At 39.9% G+C, this 19,272-nt stretch overlaps 1 protein-coding gene across 4 annotated transcripts in view; it reads right to left on the bottom strand.

Moving 5' to 3' along the window:
- Positions 1–19,272, bottom strand: part of UNC13B (unc-13 homolog B) — a 410,138-nt gene that overhangs the window by 152,427 nt on the left and 238,439 nt on the right. For 3 of the 4 annotated variants that reach the window (XM_067543563.1, XM_067543564.1, XM_067543565.1), the window contains 4 exons: positions 13,034–13,080; positions 3,825–3,903; positions 1,621–1,695; positions 791–1,010 (listed from right to left, as the gene is read on the bottom strand). In XM_067543563.1, coding sequence (XP_067399664.1) covers positions 791–1,010; positions 1,621–1,695; positions 3,825–3,903; positions 13,034–13,080 — 421 coding nt within the window. Of the gene's footprint in view, positions 1–790; positions 1,011–1,620; positions 1,696–3,824; positions 3,904–13,033; positions 13,081–18,348; positions 18,372–19,272 lie in introns of all 4 variants that reach the window. The other variant, XM_067543562.1, reaches the window with a different exon arrangement.

Here is a 19,272-nt window from a genome sequence, read left to right as displayed (position 1 = left end):
ATATCTAATTTATAATGCAAGTTCCTTGTAGCAGGGTCCTTTTAACAGGTCTGAAAAGTCTCAGGGAGTTCTGCAGTGCTCTAGAAATAATCAAATTAACTGACGCATCACTAGCAAGATGGGATACTCCCCATTTGTCTATCTAGATACTTCTATGACCCTCATTCCTATAAGATACCAGCATCTCAAACATATTGTTTGTATGAAGGCTGTCACTAGAGGCTCCAACTAGGATGAGTGCCCCGTTGCGACGTGCACAGACAGATAGCGCCTGCCCTGAATAGCTGATGCTCTACGTAAGCAAAGGGTGGAGTGAAACAGGCTCAAAGAGGAGAGCTGACTTGCTCAAAGTCACACAGCAGGAGGGAACTGAGGCACAGAGTTTAAACAACTTGTTCAAGGTCAATCAAGAAGTCTGTGGCACAACCAGGACATCAACCTTCACTTACAGTAAGTATTTCAGTCCAGTGCTTAAACACAAGTCCATTGTTCTCTCTTCCTGGAAACGAAAAGTATCTGCAAGAAGGTGGTGGCAGTAACAGTACAGCAGTAGTGAGTGTAGGGCACAATTTCAAAATCTCATTTATTTCAGAAAGTGTGCAGCCATTTTAATAGAAGCTGAGAGACTCACCAATCGCAAGAATAGAACGAATCTAAACAAACGGTCTGTTAAGAGGCCCCATATATGTGCACAGTTTAGAAAAGCATACAGACAACTTGTTTGGAAATGGCTCCTCTCCAGTCTCCCTCCATCCCCCCAATCAAACTGTGAGAATGAAAAATCACTCACTCTGTAAGCAATCGGCATTGAGCAGGTCTTGGCACTTCTCGTGACACTTGACCCCACATTCAGTGCAGCGCATACCCTGCCGTGCAATGCCCCATAGGAGCCCTTCACACTCGTAGCAATACGTAGGGGTTGTAGCTGTCCACACCTCAAAATTGTGAGGGGTTGTACAGGAGATAGGGTAAATTAAGGCTTGCAGGGTCTTCTTATATACATGAGATTTCTGAAATACAACATCACACACGAATCAATGTCTGTGACTGGGATGCTGTTAACCTGCACTGCTTAGCAGGAGAGTTTTATCCTGGGATGATGGGACTGTGTGCTTTAGGGAATGTATATATATATATATATTTTAATAAAAAGAGAAAAGGCCAAGATCAGATCATCCAAGTTTGTCATGTGATGCCTGATGGAGCTATGACTGAGATATTGAGCATGCTAAACCCAGGACCTCGTAGAAATGATGTGCAGAAAACACCCTCTCAAAATCAATTCTGCAGTTAAGTTACATAAATAATAAACAATGACATTCAGAGAGCTAAGAAGTCAGGTTTGTGTGTAATTAGTACACTGCATGAGAAAGTACTACTCAGCATATCTTATTAGTTCATAAATCAGACCCGTATATGCTATTCTAAGGTTTTATCTGGGGCATCATATTTGCCACACATTTTTTAAAAACCAAAGTAATATAGGCTGCTTTGCATTTATACTCCTAGTCTGAGTCCTGCAGTGCTTGCTCTATACTCCAAGAAGAATCTGAATATTCACAGAACCAACTTCACATTAATTTGTTTAGTAAAGACTCATAGCAAATAAACTCTGCTTACCAGCTCCTCATCCTTAAGAGAAGTTCTAGTGGCCATTGCAGAGGTAATTCCAGCCTTCCGGGACTGAACCAGTGACTGAGAATGGAAAGTGTCTGTTATTCATTGCAAAAGTATACACAAATTCACTGGAAGTCACACAGTTGTGCATGCACAAAAGGGAAGATGTTGTCACCAGTGGAGGTACAGAACAGAAAGTCTACAGAAGTCAACAGCCCTCTGCTACATTTTCTAAATGGGAATCTCCTTGTCCCAGAAGAAGCCAGAGTGTGTACTTTAAATGCATAAAACTTATTAACAGTTTGCTTCCTTCTGCCCAATCCACTTTGTTCTGGAGTGAGTTTTACTATTTTCCCCTGTATGAACTGTAGGTGAAAACGGAACTCTCTCCTGCATCCTTGCAACAGACAAGCTTTATATAATGTTCTAAACTTATGCCCCAACTTCCCATTCAAGCTCACTCATAGACAAAGGACATCAAATTAGCAGCCTTGTCACATAAAAAAACTCCAAATGGGGATGGCTGGATGGGATCAGAATGAGGAGGATAAACTAAAATCTTGGAGGATTTTGTGCAGTTGGAAGGGCAGCATGCGTTTGAATGCGTCTGTGTGTCACATTCAATGGCCATCACTGAATAGAATGAACATCGCTTCTTCTCAAAGTAGCTACCTTCACATTACAAACGATGGAGGGACTGCAATCTTAAATTTCTTAGGTAATTGTTTTTTCAGCACCTTCCACTGGCCTTTAACCAATACGTAAAAGGCTAGAAAGCAGATTAGGTCCTCCAGCAAGCTACTCCAGCTGAATGAAGACAGATAAGGAAATGAGAGAAGATGTTGCTGTTTTTTATAAAGCCAGGAAACCCTTTCAGAAGCCATCTCTTACTCTGATTTATGTTGATTGAGATTGAAAAGGTTCATTCAGTCAGTGATGTGGTGGGCCAGAGTGTGACATATGCATGTACTGTGTTATGGCGGAACCCAACATAAAAAGCAAAATCACCAGAAGGGAAGTAAATTAAAAAATCTTTACTCTAGGAGAAAACTTGGTGGCTGTTTTTTAGCTCCACTTACCATAGCCTGTAGAGAGAGAGTGACAGCATACAAAAGAAGTGTAACAGGTTAATTCTATTATTACAAAGTTTCCAGGGATACAAGCGGTTAGTAAAACAGACTCTCCTAGGTTTTGCACGCTTCAGATGACAGATGTACAAACTAAATTCTCGATCTTTACATATCAATGTATGTAGGTTAGAGATTTCTTAAGCCTTTTTAGTCACACAGAACTTCTCCCAAATGCTAATGTATTAGCTGTACCTGATACAATATTCAACACCATCCGCAAAAGTGACACTCATCTGACATGCCAGCAGTGCAGGAAAGCAAGTTGGCCTCACTGCTTGTATAGTTTTAATTGGAGCATTTAAAAGTCTGTGAATAGATCTCAGGGATGGGAAGAATTTTTAACATTCAAGTTGTATGACCATGCCTGCACACAGACAATGGTAGGCAGATCTATTTTTCTCTAACATGTTCTTAGTGCTAGTAATTTTCTGAAACATCAGTACAGACATTTTCATTTTTTCTCATAGTTTGGAGACAGAGAAACATTAAAAAATTCTGTGGGTCTAAGAATGATCAAATGCATTGTTGCACAAGAATTAAATACTTTAAAAAGTCCCCTTTCAATAATCACCTTAAATAAATCAAACAACAAGAAACAAACGTTCCGCAAAAACATTATGATTTTTCAAAGCACAAATGAAAGTCAATACATTCTGCTCATAGTAAGGCTACTGTCTGTACAATAATGAAATAACTACTGGAATGCAAGCCTAAAATATCTGGAATTAGAAATCAGATTCTTAAAGAAATAAACTGGGAATATACCAGGAAACAGATGTCCAGTTTCCAGAAAAGGTTGGTAGAGAGCAAGCCACCTTCCTAGTAACTCCCACAGTAAGTAGTGTCAACGTTAGGCATAGAGACTAACGAGGAAAGATAATTCTGAGGGCTTTGTGTAAACAACTAATTGATTTTCCAATCAAAATTACTCAGGAATCTAACGTCGATTTGACTAAATCATCAAAAGTTTATTTAAATTAATAGGACACCTCAAATTGACTCATGTAATAAACAATATTGCACCCCAAGACAAAGTGACTACCGCAATTATTATATTCACAGAAAGAAAAGTCTTACCAAATCACTGACAAGTGGAACTGGTTTCTTTTTACGTAGATCAGGCATACTGTCAATGCCATAGAGACCACCTGCAGGCCTGGAAATACAGGGGGAAATCTGTTAACAAGGTCACAGAAATGGCCAACAGTATGAGAATCTGTCACATATGGTCCTGTAGAAACCAAACATGGCCTCGTGCAAATACTAATCACTCTGCTAACAAAACAGCGAGAGTCCTGTGGCACCTTAAAGACTAACGAATTTATTTCAGCATAAGCTTTTGTGGGCAGAAACCCACTTCCCACTTCGAGGGTTTCTGCCCACAAAGGCTTATGCCGAAATAAATGTGTTAGTCTTTAAGGTGCCCCAGGACTCTCGCCGTTGTGCTGAAAACAGACTAACCTGGCTACCCCTCTGGAACCCTGCTAATAAAACAAACAATGGAAATAACAGGAATGAATCTCGACACACGAAGGATTAATATACTGAAATGTGACTCTAACAACTAGAAAATGCTAACGACTGAGATGAATAACCTTGTCAATTCTAAATGCTGAGAAGCACTCTGCTTCCTTTTGGTATAACTGCATCCACAATTTACTCTTGGTATTTTGAGATTCATGTCATAAAAGTCCTTGGAGATTTGGAGCCATTCTGGCCTCCTCCTTATTCCCTCTCCTCCAATTACATTTGTTTTTGGTCTCTTCTTCAGAAAAAATCTCAAGTTTTGATAGGGGATATGCCAGAAATAATCGTCATACACAAGTGTAGCAGCAACACTTCAACCTCTAGACAGACACACTCCGTTTTCTGTAACTCCAGCCTCCTGTCACTTAAACAGTTCACCCTTTTTTGTATATTACCATGATTTAGAAATTTAGAACACTGCTACAGTGTGAGAGAGGGGTGGATAAGGTGGGAGAGTGTCAAAGGGAGAATTACCAGCCTAAAGGTCACGTCCTACTGTCGTTCACATGAGTACAGAACCTAAGTCCTGGGCCTCAGACCTGTGGAATTTTAGGGGGAAGTTCCGTATGCTGGAGAAAAGAAGAAAACATTTCTCTAGCTTTTTTATTTTTAAATAGAAGGCTTTTTATGATGCCCAAAAGTTTGGAATATTAGAAATAGCCTTGGCAAGGACGAATCTCATCAACAAGGACTATCACTAAGCTGACAGGTAGAGGTATGAAGATTCATGACAACAGGAATACAAGAGCTGCAATATGGTAAAAAAATATTCACTTTTTTTTTTTAATCAAAATTTAAAAGATTCTCCTCTCCAAAAATAAAGTTTGATAGCTTTTAGCATACTTTCTTTTCCATGCAAGTTCCCTTACCAATGCAAGACTCTTGTAACAGACACAATCAATGCCTTTAGATCCCAAACATTTTCCATATAAAGAGGGAAATATTTTAAAACATTGTAGACCTCCACACTTAAGTGCCAGCCATTCATTAGTAAAGTTGGTAGTGGAGTGAATGGCTGTATTCCTTGGCTTCCATGGCAACACTCAGAGCTTGTAGAATTAAATGTTACAGTATGTTTTCCTTGGTGCAAAAGAACAATCACAATAATTCTACTTAGGTCATGCTATTAACTGATAACATTAGGCAAATGTAAGTCTGAGCTCAAAATAGTTTGTCACTGATAATTAAGTGCCTAAGTAAATCCATTGCATGCATTGACACACCATCAAGTAGAAGGCAAAATGTTAACTACAAAAGCTGCAGAGCACTAGCTGTGAGCAAACGTGCTTTCCGTTAATACCATTGTGGTTACACCAAATATAAACCAAATTCAGAACTTTTAAAGTGAACACCCTGATTTCCTTCATAACAATAGGAACAGACTGCCATGACTGAGTCTCCATGGGCGCTTTAAAGGATTTATGCTTCAAATTCTCCCTTTGAAATAAACGGAAAACCCCACGGCCACACCTACAGGAGTCTTTTTCTTCAAAATTTCCCACCGCTACATTACCACCATTCCCTGAGATTACAAATTTGCTTGATAGTAATGACTCTGTAGATGTAACAGACAGCAAGAAAGTAAGCATCTCAGACAGGTGATTAAGAAAAAGCAGAAAGCCTACAAGGAGTGGAAGATGGGAAGGATCAGCAAGGAAAGTTCTCTCTTGGAGGTCAGAACATGTAGAGACAAAGTGAGAAATGCCAAAAGCCAAGCAGAGTTGGACCCTGCAAAGGGAATTAAAACCAATAGTAAAAGGTTATATAGCCATACAAATAAGAAGAAAACAAAAAGAAGTGGGACAGCTAAACACTGAGAATGGGGTGAATGTTAAGGATAATCTAGGCATGGCCCAATATCTAAACAAATACTTTGCCTCAGTTTTTAATGAGGCTAATGAAGAGCTTAGGGACAGCGGCAAGGTGGTTAATGGCAATAAGGATATGGAGGCAAAAATTACCACATCCGAGGTAGAAGCCAAACTTGAACAGCTTAATGGGACTACATCGGGGGGGCCGGATAATCTCCATTCAAGAATAGTAAAGGAACTGGCACATGAAATTACATGCCCATTACCAAGGATTTGTAATGCATCTGTAAACTCAGAGGTTTTATAGTATGACTGGAGAATTGCTAACATACTTCCTATTTTTAAGAAAGGGAAAAAAGTGATCGGGTAACTACAGGCTTGTTACTTTGACCTCAGTAGTATGCAAGGTCTTGGAAAAAATTTTGAAAGAGAAAGTAGTTAAGGACAATTAAGTTAACAGTAAGTGGGACAAAAAACAACATGGCTTTACAAAAGGTAGATACTACCAGGCCAACCTGATCTCCTTCTCTGAGAAGATAACAGATTTTTTTAGACAAAGGGAATGCAGTGCATCTAATTTACCTAGATTTCAGTAAGGCATTTGATATGGTTCCACATCAGGAATTATTAGTTAAATTGGAAAAGATGGGATTAATATGAAAATAGGAAGTGGATAAGGAACTGGTTAAAGGGGAGACTACAACGGGTCATGCTGCATGGTGAATTGTCAAGTTGGAGGGAGGTTTCTAGTGGAGTTACTCAGGGATTGATTTTGGGACTAATCTTATCTAACCTTTTTATTACTAACCATGGCACAAAAAGTGGGAGTGTGCTAATAAAGTTTGCGGATAACACAAACACAGAGCCAATACAGAGTAGGATCAGGAATATCGTACAAGAAGATCTGGATGACCTTGTAGACTGGAGTGATAAAAATAGGATGAAATTTAATAGTGGAAAGTGCAAGGTCATGCATTTAGGGACTAAAGAATTTTTGCTATAAACTCAGGGTACATCAGTTGGAAGTGACAGAGGAAGAGAAGGACCTGGGCATATTGGTTGATCACAGGATGCTATGAGCCACCAATGTGAAAAAAACTAATTCGATTTTAGGATGCATCAGGTGAGGTATTTCCAATAGAGATAGGGAGGTGTTAGTACCATTATACAAGGCGTTGGTCAGACCTCATCTGGAATACTGTGTCTCCCATTTTAAAAAAGATTAATTCAATCTGGAACAGATGCAGAGAAGAGCTACTATGATGATCCATGGAATGAAAAACCTGCCTCATGAGAGGAGACTCAAAGAGGTTGGCTTGTTTAGCCTAACCAAAAGATGGCTGAGGGGAGATAAGATTCCTCTCTATAAATACATCAGAGGGATAAATATCAAGGAGGGAGGAGAATTATTTAAGTTCAGCAGTCATGTGAACACAAGAACAAATGTATATAAACTGGCCACCAGTAAGAAATTAGATGAAGGTTTCTAACCATCAGAGCAGTGAAGTTCTGGAACAGCCTTCCAAAGGGAGCAGTGGGGGCAAAAAGCCTAACTGGCTTGAAGACTGAGTTTGCTAGGTTTATGGAGGGGATTGGCAATTAACTGATCTTTGACTACTAGCGGTAAATATTCCCAATGGCCTTGATAGGATGTTAGATGGGTTGGGTTCTGAGCTACTACAGAGAATTCTTTCCCAGGTGTCTGGCTGATGAATCTTGCGTATATGCTCAGGGTTTAGCTGATCGCCATATTTGGGGTCAGAAAGGAATTTTCCCGCAGGGCAGATTGGGACAGGCTCTGAGGGGATTTCCCCATTCCTCTGCAGCATGGGGCATGGGTCATTTGCTGGTGGATTCTCTGTACCTTGAAGTCTTAAAACCACGATCTGAGGACTTCAATAACTCAGTTTTAGGTTAGGGGTCTATTACAGGAGTTGTTGAGGTTCTGTGGCCGGTGTTGTACCAAGACTGCCAGAATATCTTCAAAAACAGAAAGACTCAAGACCCCCACATCGTGTTTACGATTGCCCTATTGACTTTCACCCCAGAGCCAAGCTTCTGTTCAGGTGTATTGTGAAGGAAAAAGAAGATGGGGTCTCTGTTTCTGCTGAGAACTGATTTTTAGAAATGGCTGCAAAAGCCTGAGATGGAAAGTGCCTTTCTAGCAGAAGTATAAATCTGAGAATGTTAAGGGTGAACAAGATAGTTATGGAACCTAGACGCCAGCCGGGATGGAATGCAGAGAAAGACCTTGTAATTTAGATAAGGGAAGTTGAAAATGCTGTGCTGGGAAAATTCCTGGATGGGTAGTTTTTTTAGTGTGTACGACCATGGAAGCTGTGACGTATAAAGATTTGTGTGGAACTATATAAACTGTTAGAATTTAGTTTTAAACTGTCGCCCCTTATATTTGAAGGGACCACCTTCTTTACGTAAAGAATAAAATCTGACTTTGCTAATCTGTTGTTTGGCTTATTCTGGACTATCCGCTGGGCAATGGACTTGTAAATAAGGACCCCTGAGTTTGGGTTCTTCCACAGTATATATTTATATCTAAACCAAAGGTGGCAGCATCAAGGGAGTACCTTCAGGAAATCCCAGCTGAGGTTTTATCTACTTCCTCCACAGGCACCCAGATACTCTTTGTGAAAAAGAAAAACTACTTCCTGAGACTTTGTGCAGACTACAGGGCACTGAAACAAATAACTATAAGCAATCGGTGCCCCTTACCATTAATCCCAGCAGACCTAGATCGATTATGGTCAGCTCAGGTGTTCACCAAACTAGACCTTAGAGAAGCATATAATCTAGTTTGAATCAAGATGGGGGACAAATGAATGAAAGATGGCCTTTAGAATAAGGTATGGACATTCTGAATATTTGGTAATGCTCTCTGGACTCACCAGTGCTCCCACCACTTTTCAACACCTGATTAAAAGCATATTTTGAGAAATCCTAGATCAGTTTGTGGTAGCTTATTTAGATGATATCTTAGTCTATTCCAATAGTCCAGCAAACCACAATCACCATGTCCATGAGGTTCTCACAATTGTGCTACCACGGGTTAGATGGAAAACTGGAAAAGTGTGTATTTGACCAATCATCCATCATATTTTTGGGGTTCATCCTATCAGCAGACCGACTACAGATGGACCCACAAAGGATGTCTGTAATTTTGGATTGGGCCAAACACTGGAGCATCTGAGACATCCAAAGGCTCAAGGGGTTTGCCAACTTTTACAGGAGGTTTATTCCAAACTTCTTAAGGGTCACAGCCCCTATTATTGCCATCCTTCGTAAACCTTCAAGGTTTCAAACAGCTGAAGACAGCTTTCAAATCTGCCCAGGGGCTGGTCTATCCTGATCCTGACCAACCCACTGTCCTTGAGGCAGACACCTCTGATGAAGCCATTAATGTGGTACTGTCCCAAAGAATGGGGCCCCAGCATGAGGTGCATCCAGGTCTGTATTTTTTCAGAAAAACGCATCAGGATTAACAAAATTATGAAATAGGAGACAAGGAGTTATTCACCATTAAGGTTGGATTTGGGACTTGGCAACATTGCCTTGAGGGGGCCAAACACCCCATCCTAGTCCTAACCAACAATAAGAACCTAGAATATCTATGATCTGCCAAAGCATTGAACTAGCCGCAGCAGCACTGGGCCCTATTCTTCCTGAAATTTGATTTCTCAGTCATGTATCATTCACACAACAAGAATGGCAAAGCTGATGCCCTCTCAGGAACAGAGAAATACCATACAGAATCCATTGACTCCAAAGAATCACCACCTAGAATAATAAAATCACACCATTTCATTTATAGGTCTGTATCCTTGGAGTTCCTTACCATGCTTTGATCAGCCCTCCCGAACTATCCTTTTCTTAACCTTGTAACCTCCTCCAAGGAGGGTAACCCCAGTACCACCTTACGCACCATTCCTGAGTCAATGACCATCTCTATGTCAGTGGCCGCCCACATCTCCCTGACAGTTCCTCAAGACCAGAACTGCTATATGCGTAGATCATTATTCCCCTGGGCAGGTCACTTTGGGCAATCCAAGACTTTGCACATTGTAGCCCACTCATATCTGTGGCCACAAATGCAAGATGACATTCATTCCTACATCAGGTCCTTGTGCTTGATCAACCCCTTTACTACCCCTAAAATAGTGTGTTCAGCCTTCTGATGCCATCTGAGACCGCCCGGTCACACAATCGTTGATTTTATAGTAAAACTACTGGAATCTGAAAACCATAACACCATACTGACTATTGTGGACCAGCTCACCATAATGGCCCATTCTGTATCATGCACACATCTCCTAACTGCGGAAACTCTGCACACCTTCTAGTTACAAGTATCTTCCACATCCATGGTCTCCCCAACCATCTTACCACAGACCATGGGAGGTGTCACCTTCTAGAGGTCTGACTGCCCTGATTTCTGAAACCTATTCCCTGCCTCCTTGCCTGGTTCCACCTAACCCACCCCTCTTTCCGTTACCATGCCTTGTTCCTCATTTTTGCTTCCTCACCTGATCCCAGTTGCTAACTCTGGCTTTGATCCTTGGCATGACCAACACCCCAACTTTACTACTGGCTCTGACCAGTAAGTCAGACAGCCCACATTATGGGTCTTGACACTTGCACAAATGTCAGTACACATGGTTCCTCTAACATGCATATTGTAGGTATAAAAGTAGTAGAATCTTACTGCTCAGCATCATATATAATATTTGTATGAGTTTTATCACAGAGTGATGTGTCGATGGAGGGAATAATGTCCATGTATAACCCAAATTGAAATGTTTGATTTTTTGCATATATACATTGCTTGGTTAAATACTGTACTGTCCATGAATGATATTTTATGCTGAAACTAACTGAATTTTAAAATATTTGTTGTAGTATGTTATTGATACATCACGTTGCAAGTGCTCCTATTTTGAGCAAATGTCTACGGTAATACTAGAGAAACAAGGTGGGTGAGGTAATACCTTTTATTAGACCAACTTCTATTGGTAAGAGACAAGCTTTGTGTAAGCTCAAAAGTGTGACACTCTCATCAATAGAAGTTAAGGCAAAGTAAAGGTTTAGTGGATTGTGGTAACTTTCATAAATTCTAAGGCCAAAGGACCACCGTAATCATCTAGTCTGACCTAATGCATAACACAAGCCATAGAATTCACCAAAATAATTCCTCTTATGATTGGAATGATAGTAAATGGTCTGTCAGTGATTGTGAATAGCTGGCAACTTACTTTAACAAATCTAGAAAAGTGCAGTTAATGTTTAGGGTTTGTTTTTAAATATACAATGGGACATCTAATACATTTGGTACAAGTGCTAGCTGTACTAGGCATTAACACCCTTTCAATCTGAGCTACCTTTTAATGAAGTTCTTTATGTCGGGAAATACAATATATAAGTCAGTTTGGCTAAACATCACACTTCTGGGGTAATGAAGAAATGTTAAATTATTTTGTCTGAGACAAATTTAAACTGTCAAATAGTATAAGTCTTGTTTAACTAACTCACAATAATTTTAAATCAGTAATTATTTCAAAATGTATAATTCCTACTCATCATTCAGGCCAGCAAATCATCTGAAGTGTGTGAACTGATATATTTATTATACAAACTCCTCGTTAAAAGGGGAGTAGAAAGTGTTGTTTATAGTTAGAATAAATCACTATCTTCTGCTATCATTAATTGCCAGTTCTCCACCAGCCTCTTGAGCAGAGTCTAGGGCTCCTTTGGACAACATGGGGTTGGTAGGCACTAATAGGCTTTCACAGGTGTGGCGAGAAGCTCTCTGTGGCAGTGCCAACACTGCAAAAGAATTACTAAAAAGTAAAGCGCTAAATGAAGCCTTATTCAGTTTAACTTCATGTTTGGTTAAGAAAGCCTGTTTCAATGTTATGAAATCTAATTTATACACCGGGAGAACCAATATCGTGCTGCGATTTCAGAACAAAGCTGTCTCTGCATGTCAGCACCTACTGTGTACTGTACACAAGCAATGCGAGAGAATGAAAAAATAAAGCAAACCCATATGTTTCTATCCAAATATAATACACACAAAATCAAACAGCATGTCCGTGTCTACATCTTTGTCTTGAAGAAATTTGAATTCATTATGAAGAAACTACAGTGGTAACATCCATTATGCAAAGTATCACGCTGTCTTAACATGTCATCAGAATCTGCCAGCTCCAGCTGCTGTGGCTAGCATATTACAGAGTTAAGAAACTGCAACTAATCTCATGCTGACCACTTACAGAAATAATATTGACAACTATAGCTAACAAGAGAGATTTTGCAAAATTTTACAGAGTCCCTCCAGTTTTATCTGCATTGTACTTGCCATCACCTCTGCACTTATAGGATATTTTCACATAACTCTTTAATTCCATTTTTTCATGAGCAAGAACAAGGCATCTGAACATAAGCAGAGCTCAACATTTATTCTGAGATGTTATTTTTCATTTCCAATGTGGTGAGCTACCTGGCTGACTCAGAATAAAAGAGCATACAAAGCCTCCTCTAAGATTCTCAGCACTGTACCACTCCATACTGTAATTTGGATAGAAAGGACTATTAATACTTATTGCCACCATACACATTTGCATATAGCACTTTACACATATGGTGTAGCAGTTCCAATGTCGTACTTGAGTCCAGGTCTCATGAATAGCTGCATAGAACACATTATTGCTATGTCAGTTTCCTCTCAGTTTAAATGGAGGCTGTGAAACATATCAGCACCCTGCCGTTGGGGGCAGTATGATCGTCTTTATTACTTAATATGTTACAATTTGAAGAGAATCATTAGAAGCAAACGCGGCATGCATGTTTGTTTATACTTTTGCTTAAGTGAAATGAGACACGAGACATTATGAAACAATTAAAATAGAAAATTATACAGTCCTAAACTCCACTTACCCTTCTTTGAACCAGGGTGATTTTGATGGATCCTCATCATCTTGACCCTTAAATAATGAAAAAGAAACAATGTTATCTTCCAAAAGAAGAGACTCAAATAGATCAGCAGGTTAAGGTTTGGGGAGAGGTATAATGGAGCACACTTCATGCAGGTAAATGCACACAAACACTCCATTTCCAGAAGCATCTCAAATGACTGCAACAAGGCAGGACAGGTTATGGGGATATACAAAGAGTTGATGGGATCTCAAACACCTAACATGGGACCAAAAGAGCCTGTTCAGTGCACCTCCCCTTTCAAAAGGAGTCTCAGAAAAGCAACTCCAGCCTTGCCCATCCAAAGCATTCCTTATCGCTCTAGATCACCATGAGTACATTATATGTTAATGCTACAAAATAAAAACTGTATGTAAGAAATGCACAAATGGGAACAGAATGAGACTACAAACGTAAGTGCCCGTGATTTACTTAGCAAGGGAATACATCAAGCTACTGTCATTTTATTCATGCACAAAGGCCCTCTTCAGCCACAAAACAAAGAAGCATCAGTTTGCTGTTAGAACTCCACCTTTAAATTAACGTGCAAAAGCTTTGTGCTCCACAGGGCATCCAAGGACACTCACTTATGAGGTGCCCTGCTGAGAACCAGGACAGCTGCAATCCCTAGGCACAATGGTTTAAGTTATGGTCAAGTTTACAATATCACATCTGGCTTGTGTCAGTTCAAGCCACACTCTTACAGTAGTGTAGGTACATACACTTGTGAGCAAAATTTAATTTGACTTTGCTTCTTTAATAATTCCTCACTGGAATGACATAAGAATTGAGTAGTGTAAAATGTATTATGTACCTAAAGGGACCAGTAAAATTTGCTGTGCAGAGGGGAATTGTTTACCGTAACTATAACTGGAGAAGAAGTGGTACCTTTACGGTCTATTGCTAACCTACTCTTGGGGCTCATGCCCTTCCACAGCTTCATCTTCAAAGCTGAGTAACTAGTTTCTAACAGTAAGGTTGGGGTGGGTATTCCTATGATGGGGCCAAGCCCCTGAACCCCCAGTTGAAGCCATGCTATCAAAACCCCCTCACCTGAGCCCGACCTCTACACTCCCACCGAGGGGAACTGACAATGCATCGCTGGAACATGTGGGGACAGTGGAAAACTAGAGAAAAATATAAACCGGTATTTCTTTTTGAAGTGGAAAAACAGAACTGGAATAATTTCCAAACTTCTCCTATAAAGTTCAGGAGAAGGTGCTATAAAAAATATAGTTATGAAATTAAATAGGATTGTCAAGGCCTGCTGAGTATATCAGTGTAATGTACCGGGAGTAGTAATACAGAAAAAAAAGCAATTTTTCCACTGGAATCTATGACTGAATGTATTTAAACACAAATTAACTGTGGTTTATTGGTGAAAATAACTTTTCAGATATAGAGAGTGGTAGTAAAAGTATTTGAGTGGCTCATCTGAGATGTTCTAAATATATTTACCAGTTTTCAAGAGACTAAAACACTAGCATAAATACTGTCCAGAATATTTAATATGTCTAAAATCTGCCTGACAGCAAGGGCCAAATTTTCTCTGATGGGTGCCCAGCTTCCAGTGACATCAAAGGAAGTTACCCCCAGGAATGCACTGGCACAGAGACATGGCCACAGAGCACTCTGGGATTGGAGGCTGCATTACCTACAACTCCTAAAACTGGGATTAGTAGAAGTTAGATGTACCTCAAGAGGCGCTATCTCAGCAGATAGAGAGTGTAACATATAGCCATAATATACATTACAGCAGCTAGGGACATTATGCAGAGAGTTACATTCACGCTTCTAGAGATGCCAGACTGCAATGCTGCTAAAGTGGAATTACCAGAACTGATGAGTGTTTTCCCATCAGCCTGGCAGTTTGTTGTCAGAAGGTAGCACTGCACCTTTCCCAGGAAAGGGAAATGTTCAGCAGCCGGCTGCAGGCCTGGGCCAGGCTGCTAGTTACAAGACTTCTCGAGTCAGTGCAAAACTCTTAGGGTTTGGCAGGCCGCAGTTGTTAGCTCACCAAACAGAGCTGAGGAAGCCAGACTTATCTCAAAGCCAGGAAGTCCAATACTCAACAGAATGGGGTCAGGAGATAAAAGGAAGAGGCAGTTCAAAAGGATGCTGGCGCTGTGGCCATTGCTCCACGTGAGCCATGCAGGAGAGGAAAGCAAAGGAAGAGCTCCATTTTAATCCCCAGAGTATCCACAATTGAGGTCTCCATGTGAAATCGTTCAGGAAATGTTTCTACTACATTTTTCTTCAGCATTTCTGCCATCCTTACTCTCCTTGAGTTGTCCCTCACTCCTCACATAGCAGCTTGAGCTGCTGAATGTTAGGAACCACTCAACACAGAAAGGGGTGCAAACTGCAGCCCTATATTTGCAAGCCTGCTTATTTGTTTAAAGCTGGACATTATTTTTACTATTTATTTTGGTAAAGAGTATAAATGTACAAAATGTATTGCAATGATGGAGCATTAAACATTTACTCAAGTACATAACATTCAAATCATTACATCCCTGTTCATTTGGTTCTATACTTCTCATACTATCAGCCAATAATTTTACAAACCTGGGACCTGGTCCAGCAAACACCCACTACTAAGGTGTAGTGCTGACTGTCACAAGTAAAACTATGAGACCACTGACAGTAGTGAACACTACACCCATTAGAGTTTACTGAAGCCATAAATCGCAATTAAAACATAACAGCCACACTGGGTCAGACCAATGGTCCATCCAGCCCAAGATCCTGTCTTCCTATAGTGGCCAATACAGATGCTTCAGAGGGTATGAACAGAACAGGTGATCATCAAGTGATCCATCTCCTGTCGCCCATTCCCAGCTTCTGGCAAACAAAGGCTAGGGACACTTCAGAGCATGGTTTTGCATCCCTGCCCATCCTGGCTAATAGCCATTGATGGACCAATCCTCCATCAACTTATCTAGTTCTTTTCTGAACGCTTTTATAATTTTGGCCTTCACAGTTCTCCTACCAATCAATAAACCATGATTAAAAATAATCTTAATAAGAAGCTAAAACACAGTTCATATTCTGGAATAATGAGGCAAGCTAAAAGAGCTGCTTATTTAGGCTCAATAGGCAGAACTCTCACTGAAGCCTACATAGAGTGTGATGAGAGTTTTGCCTGTGCAGATAAAGCAGGAGCTGGGGTTACTAGTCCTCTGATCTAATTATTCTGAAATAATTAGATTGTATTGCATTACACTGCCAGATACTTCAAACAAACAAAAAAGGAGAGGAAAGGAACATTTAGAAGAGCTACTTTAAAAGAGATAAATTCACATGATAGAAACAAATGCATCCAACTGGCAAACACACCACGTGTGGAATGGAGGCAAAGTAACAATACCAGCAAAGAGCTGCCAGTCTACTCCAGGAACAAAGGAAACGCACTCCTCCTTTTTAAATCCCATTTAACCTTCTAATCCTCTTAAACATTGCATCAAACAAGTTATCAGCATAAGTGAAACATAGATCGATATGTAGAACCACTGTGCATAAATAGTTGAAGAGGCACCACGGCTAAAAAACGTTTTTAAATAAATGTCCTTACTGCTGTATAGAGTACCATGTTAATTCATTAAAATGGAAAAAATGCCATTATCTAAATTTGTTTTTGTAAGCATCAGGACCAAGATGCTAGGATAGGCGTGACTACGTTGGCATCCCTATTGAACCCCAAGCATATGTTTTCAGAGGCACTGGCAGGCTCAGACTAAGCAAAGTGGTCACAATTATTAAGGCACTGGACCAAGATTCCAATTATCCTGACTTGATCACTCACTCAATTTTACATGGTGTTCAAAGTTACGGAAAACCAAAGATGACTGTTTCAACAAATCCCCTGTATCTGCAGTGAAGCTTTATTGTAAAGTAAAAATGGCATCAGCTTAAGCAACTGATTGAAATGTTATCATCCCAGGGGCAGCTGGAGGATAACTAAATTCAGGCAATTACAGGTCTCCATGTGGCAGACTTAGCAGCATGGCAGGTATCTGATGCTTTTACATGGAAGGAGGAAGATGACAGAGGATTTGGCATAGATCTTGGATCCAATTATAACCTCAGGGAAAATGTTACATATGAGACATTTAGTTTTGCATTTGCCATTAGGGGCAATATGAAGCAGCTGATGCACAAGTGACTGAGCTAAAGTTTAAAGCTCACACTTATGAATTCAGGGAACACTTCAAGACATTTGTTCCACGTATAAGCCAAATGACCATGTGAGGTTCAGACTACTGCAGGAAACCAGTTTAGCTCAAGACACAGAAATTAATTAAATGAAATTCATGCAATGAGTACCTAGCCCATATAGCATTGACTCGAAAAACAAAGTGAGACATGAAGAAAACCAAAATGGCAACTGAAACAGGAATGAAAGATGTTTTAGGACAGGCAGAATTTCCTCAGCACAAATTGAGAATATAAACCAAGAAATTGCACAGCACTCCATGAAAAATTCCATAAATGCACGCGGGAGGAGGGAGGAGAGGGGAACAAACATTTTTAAAAGATTTGTCACACAGTTAAACCGAGTACCGTCTGTGTACTTGAATGGCAGCAAGCAGTGATGCAAATCTCAGCATAGGTCCTGTGACTGAAGAGCAAACTGTTTCAGATTAGCAAATACATCTACGTATTGATGGCACAGTTGTATCTTTTACACTGTACATTGGAACACAATGCACTGTGATTCCAAGGAAAATATACAGTACAGTACCTCAGGAATGGGTATAGGAAACTAAAGCAAATCTGTATTCCAGTTTATGTAATACTGCTTGACCCCAGTGTTATTGCTACCCATAAATGGTAGTTTTAGCTTTTGAATGCAATAATTATACAGAAAACATTGAGCAATGAATGAAGTGATGCTACTGATGAAGAATGTGGACTGAAACCACGCAATTTATCAAGAGGTGCAAAAGTAAATAGGGTGCTATAAAACACTAGATAAAATACTTTTACATTGAACCCACTTACCCTTTGCTAATGTTGCACCTGTGCATACAGATACAGATTAGAGAATCTCAATCTATAAGTATGAATATTTTTTCCTTCGAGGTAACCCGCACTGAACAGACTCTTCTTAGCTCATACACATTATTAGCGATTCCTCTGAAAACCAAAACATGCTAAACTCAGAAAAAATCTGAAAGCCTCAGCTGAAACAACCAGTTACAATAGACAGGCCATGCACACATTGGAGCTTCAGAAAAGGAGGAGACACATTGGTTAGAATGTACAGTATGTATAACCTGAAGTTCTCCTCTACTTCCTTCTGCAAAGAAAAAGAGAGGAAGGAGAAGAACAGTTATTAGAGCAGATTTCTGCCATGGACTTTGTGACAGAGCTTTGGGAAGTGGAGTAAACCTTTGCTGAGAGTCCAAGCACTGTTCATGTGGTGGCAAGCCTTTCACATGCTTGTCTGGAATATTTACATATTAAGGTCTATTTAGCTAAAAGGTGGCTAATTTTTAGTTACAGCTTTAACATCAGGGCTCATGTTCTTATGCATATTAAATTGTTTTTAAACAAACAAAAAGGCTTCAGTCCCCTTTTCATTAAAATAAAAAGACAAACTTTTCCATAATCCCATTTTCTTCTCAGAATTATACAGGCTATATCACACATATTACATGTCTGTCTGGCAGATAAATTCAAAGAGTCCCAGAAGGATTAGTCTGGAATTGACAAGGACAAATCTATCTTCTGTTATTAACTGTATTTAGACCAAATGACTAAGCAACAGAATGCTGAAGAAAATCAACAGGGGTAAAATGATTTCATTTATAAAATATGTAGTGAACATTTTTCAAGCTTGCTTTTTTCAACTACTTTTTTCTGATGTAAGGTTCTGAATTTTGCCTGCAACTGCATTCGTAAAGCTTCCCTACACAGTATGTGACCTTGCAATAGCAGCGCTTTTATCTTTTCCATGAAGACCAGTTTCAGTTAGGTGGTGCCAACAGTGCATGTTGACAAAGGTTGGCTTTCTTGAATGAACCACTGCAGAGATCATTACACTGTGAAACGTATACAAATACATATGTATGTGTGAACATGGGAAAGTGAGAGAGGGTGTCCATCAGTCTGCTGCTTTATTACCGTTCCTTCAGATTCCCACCTTGCTTTCTACTCTTCCCCCAATCTTCTCCTATCTGCACTTCTCCATCCCTTTT

This window comes from Emydura macquarii, unplaced genomic scaffold (assembly GCF_026122565.2).
Source record: "Emydura macquarii macquarii isolate MOO-44397 ecotype Brisbane River unplaced genomic scaffold, CSIRO-AGI_Emac_v2 contig_915, whole genome shotgun sequence".
Lineage (NCBI taxonomy): Eukaryota > Metazoa > Chordata > Testudines > Chelidae > Emydura > Emydura macquarii.
Note: the sequence above shows the minus strand (reverse complement) of the source record. Positions and strands in the feature narration are given on the sequence as shown.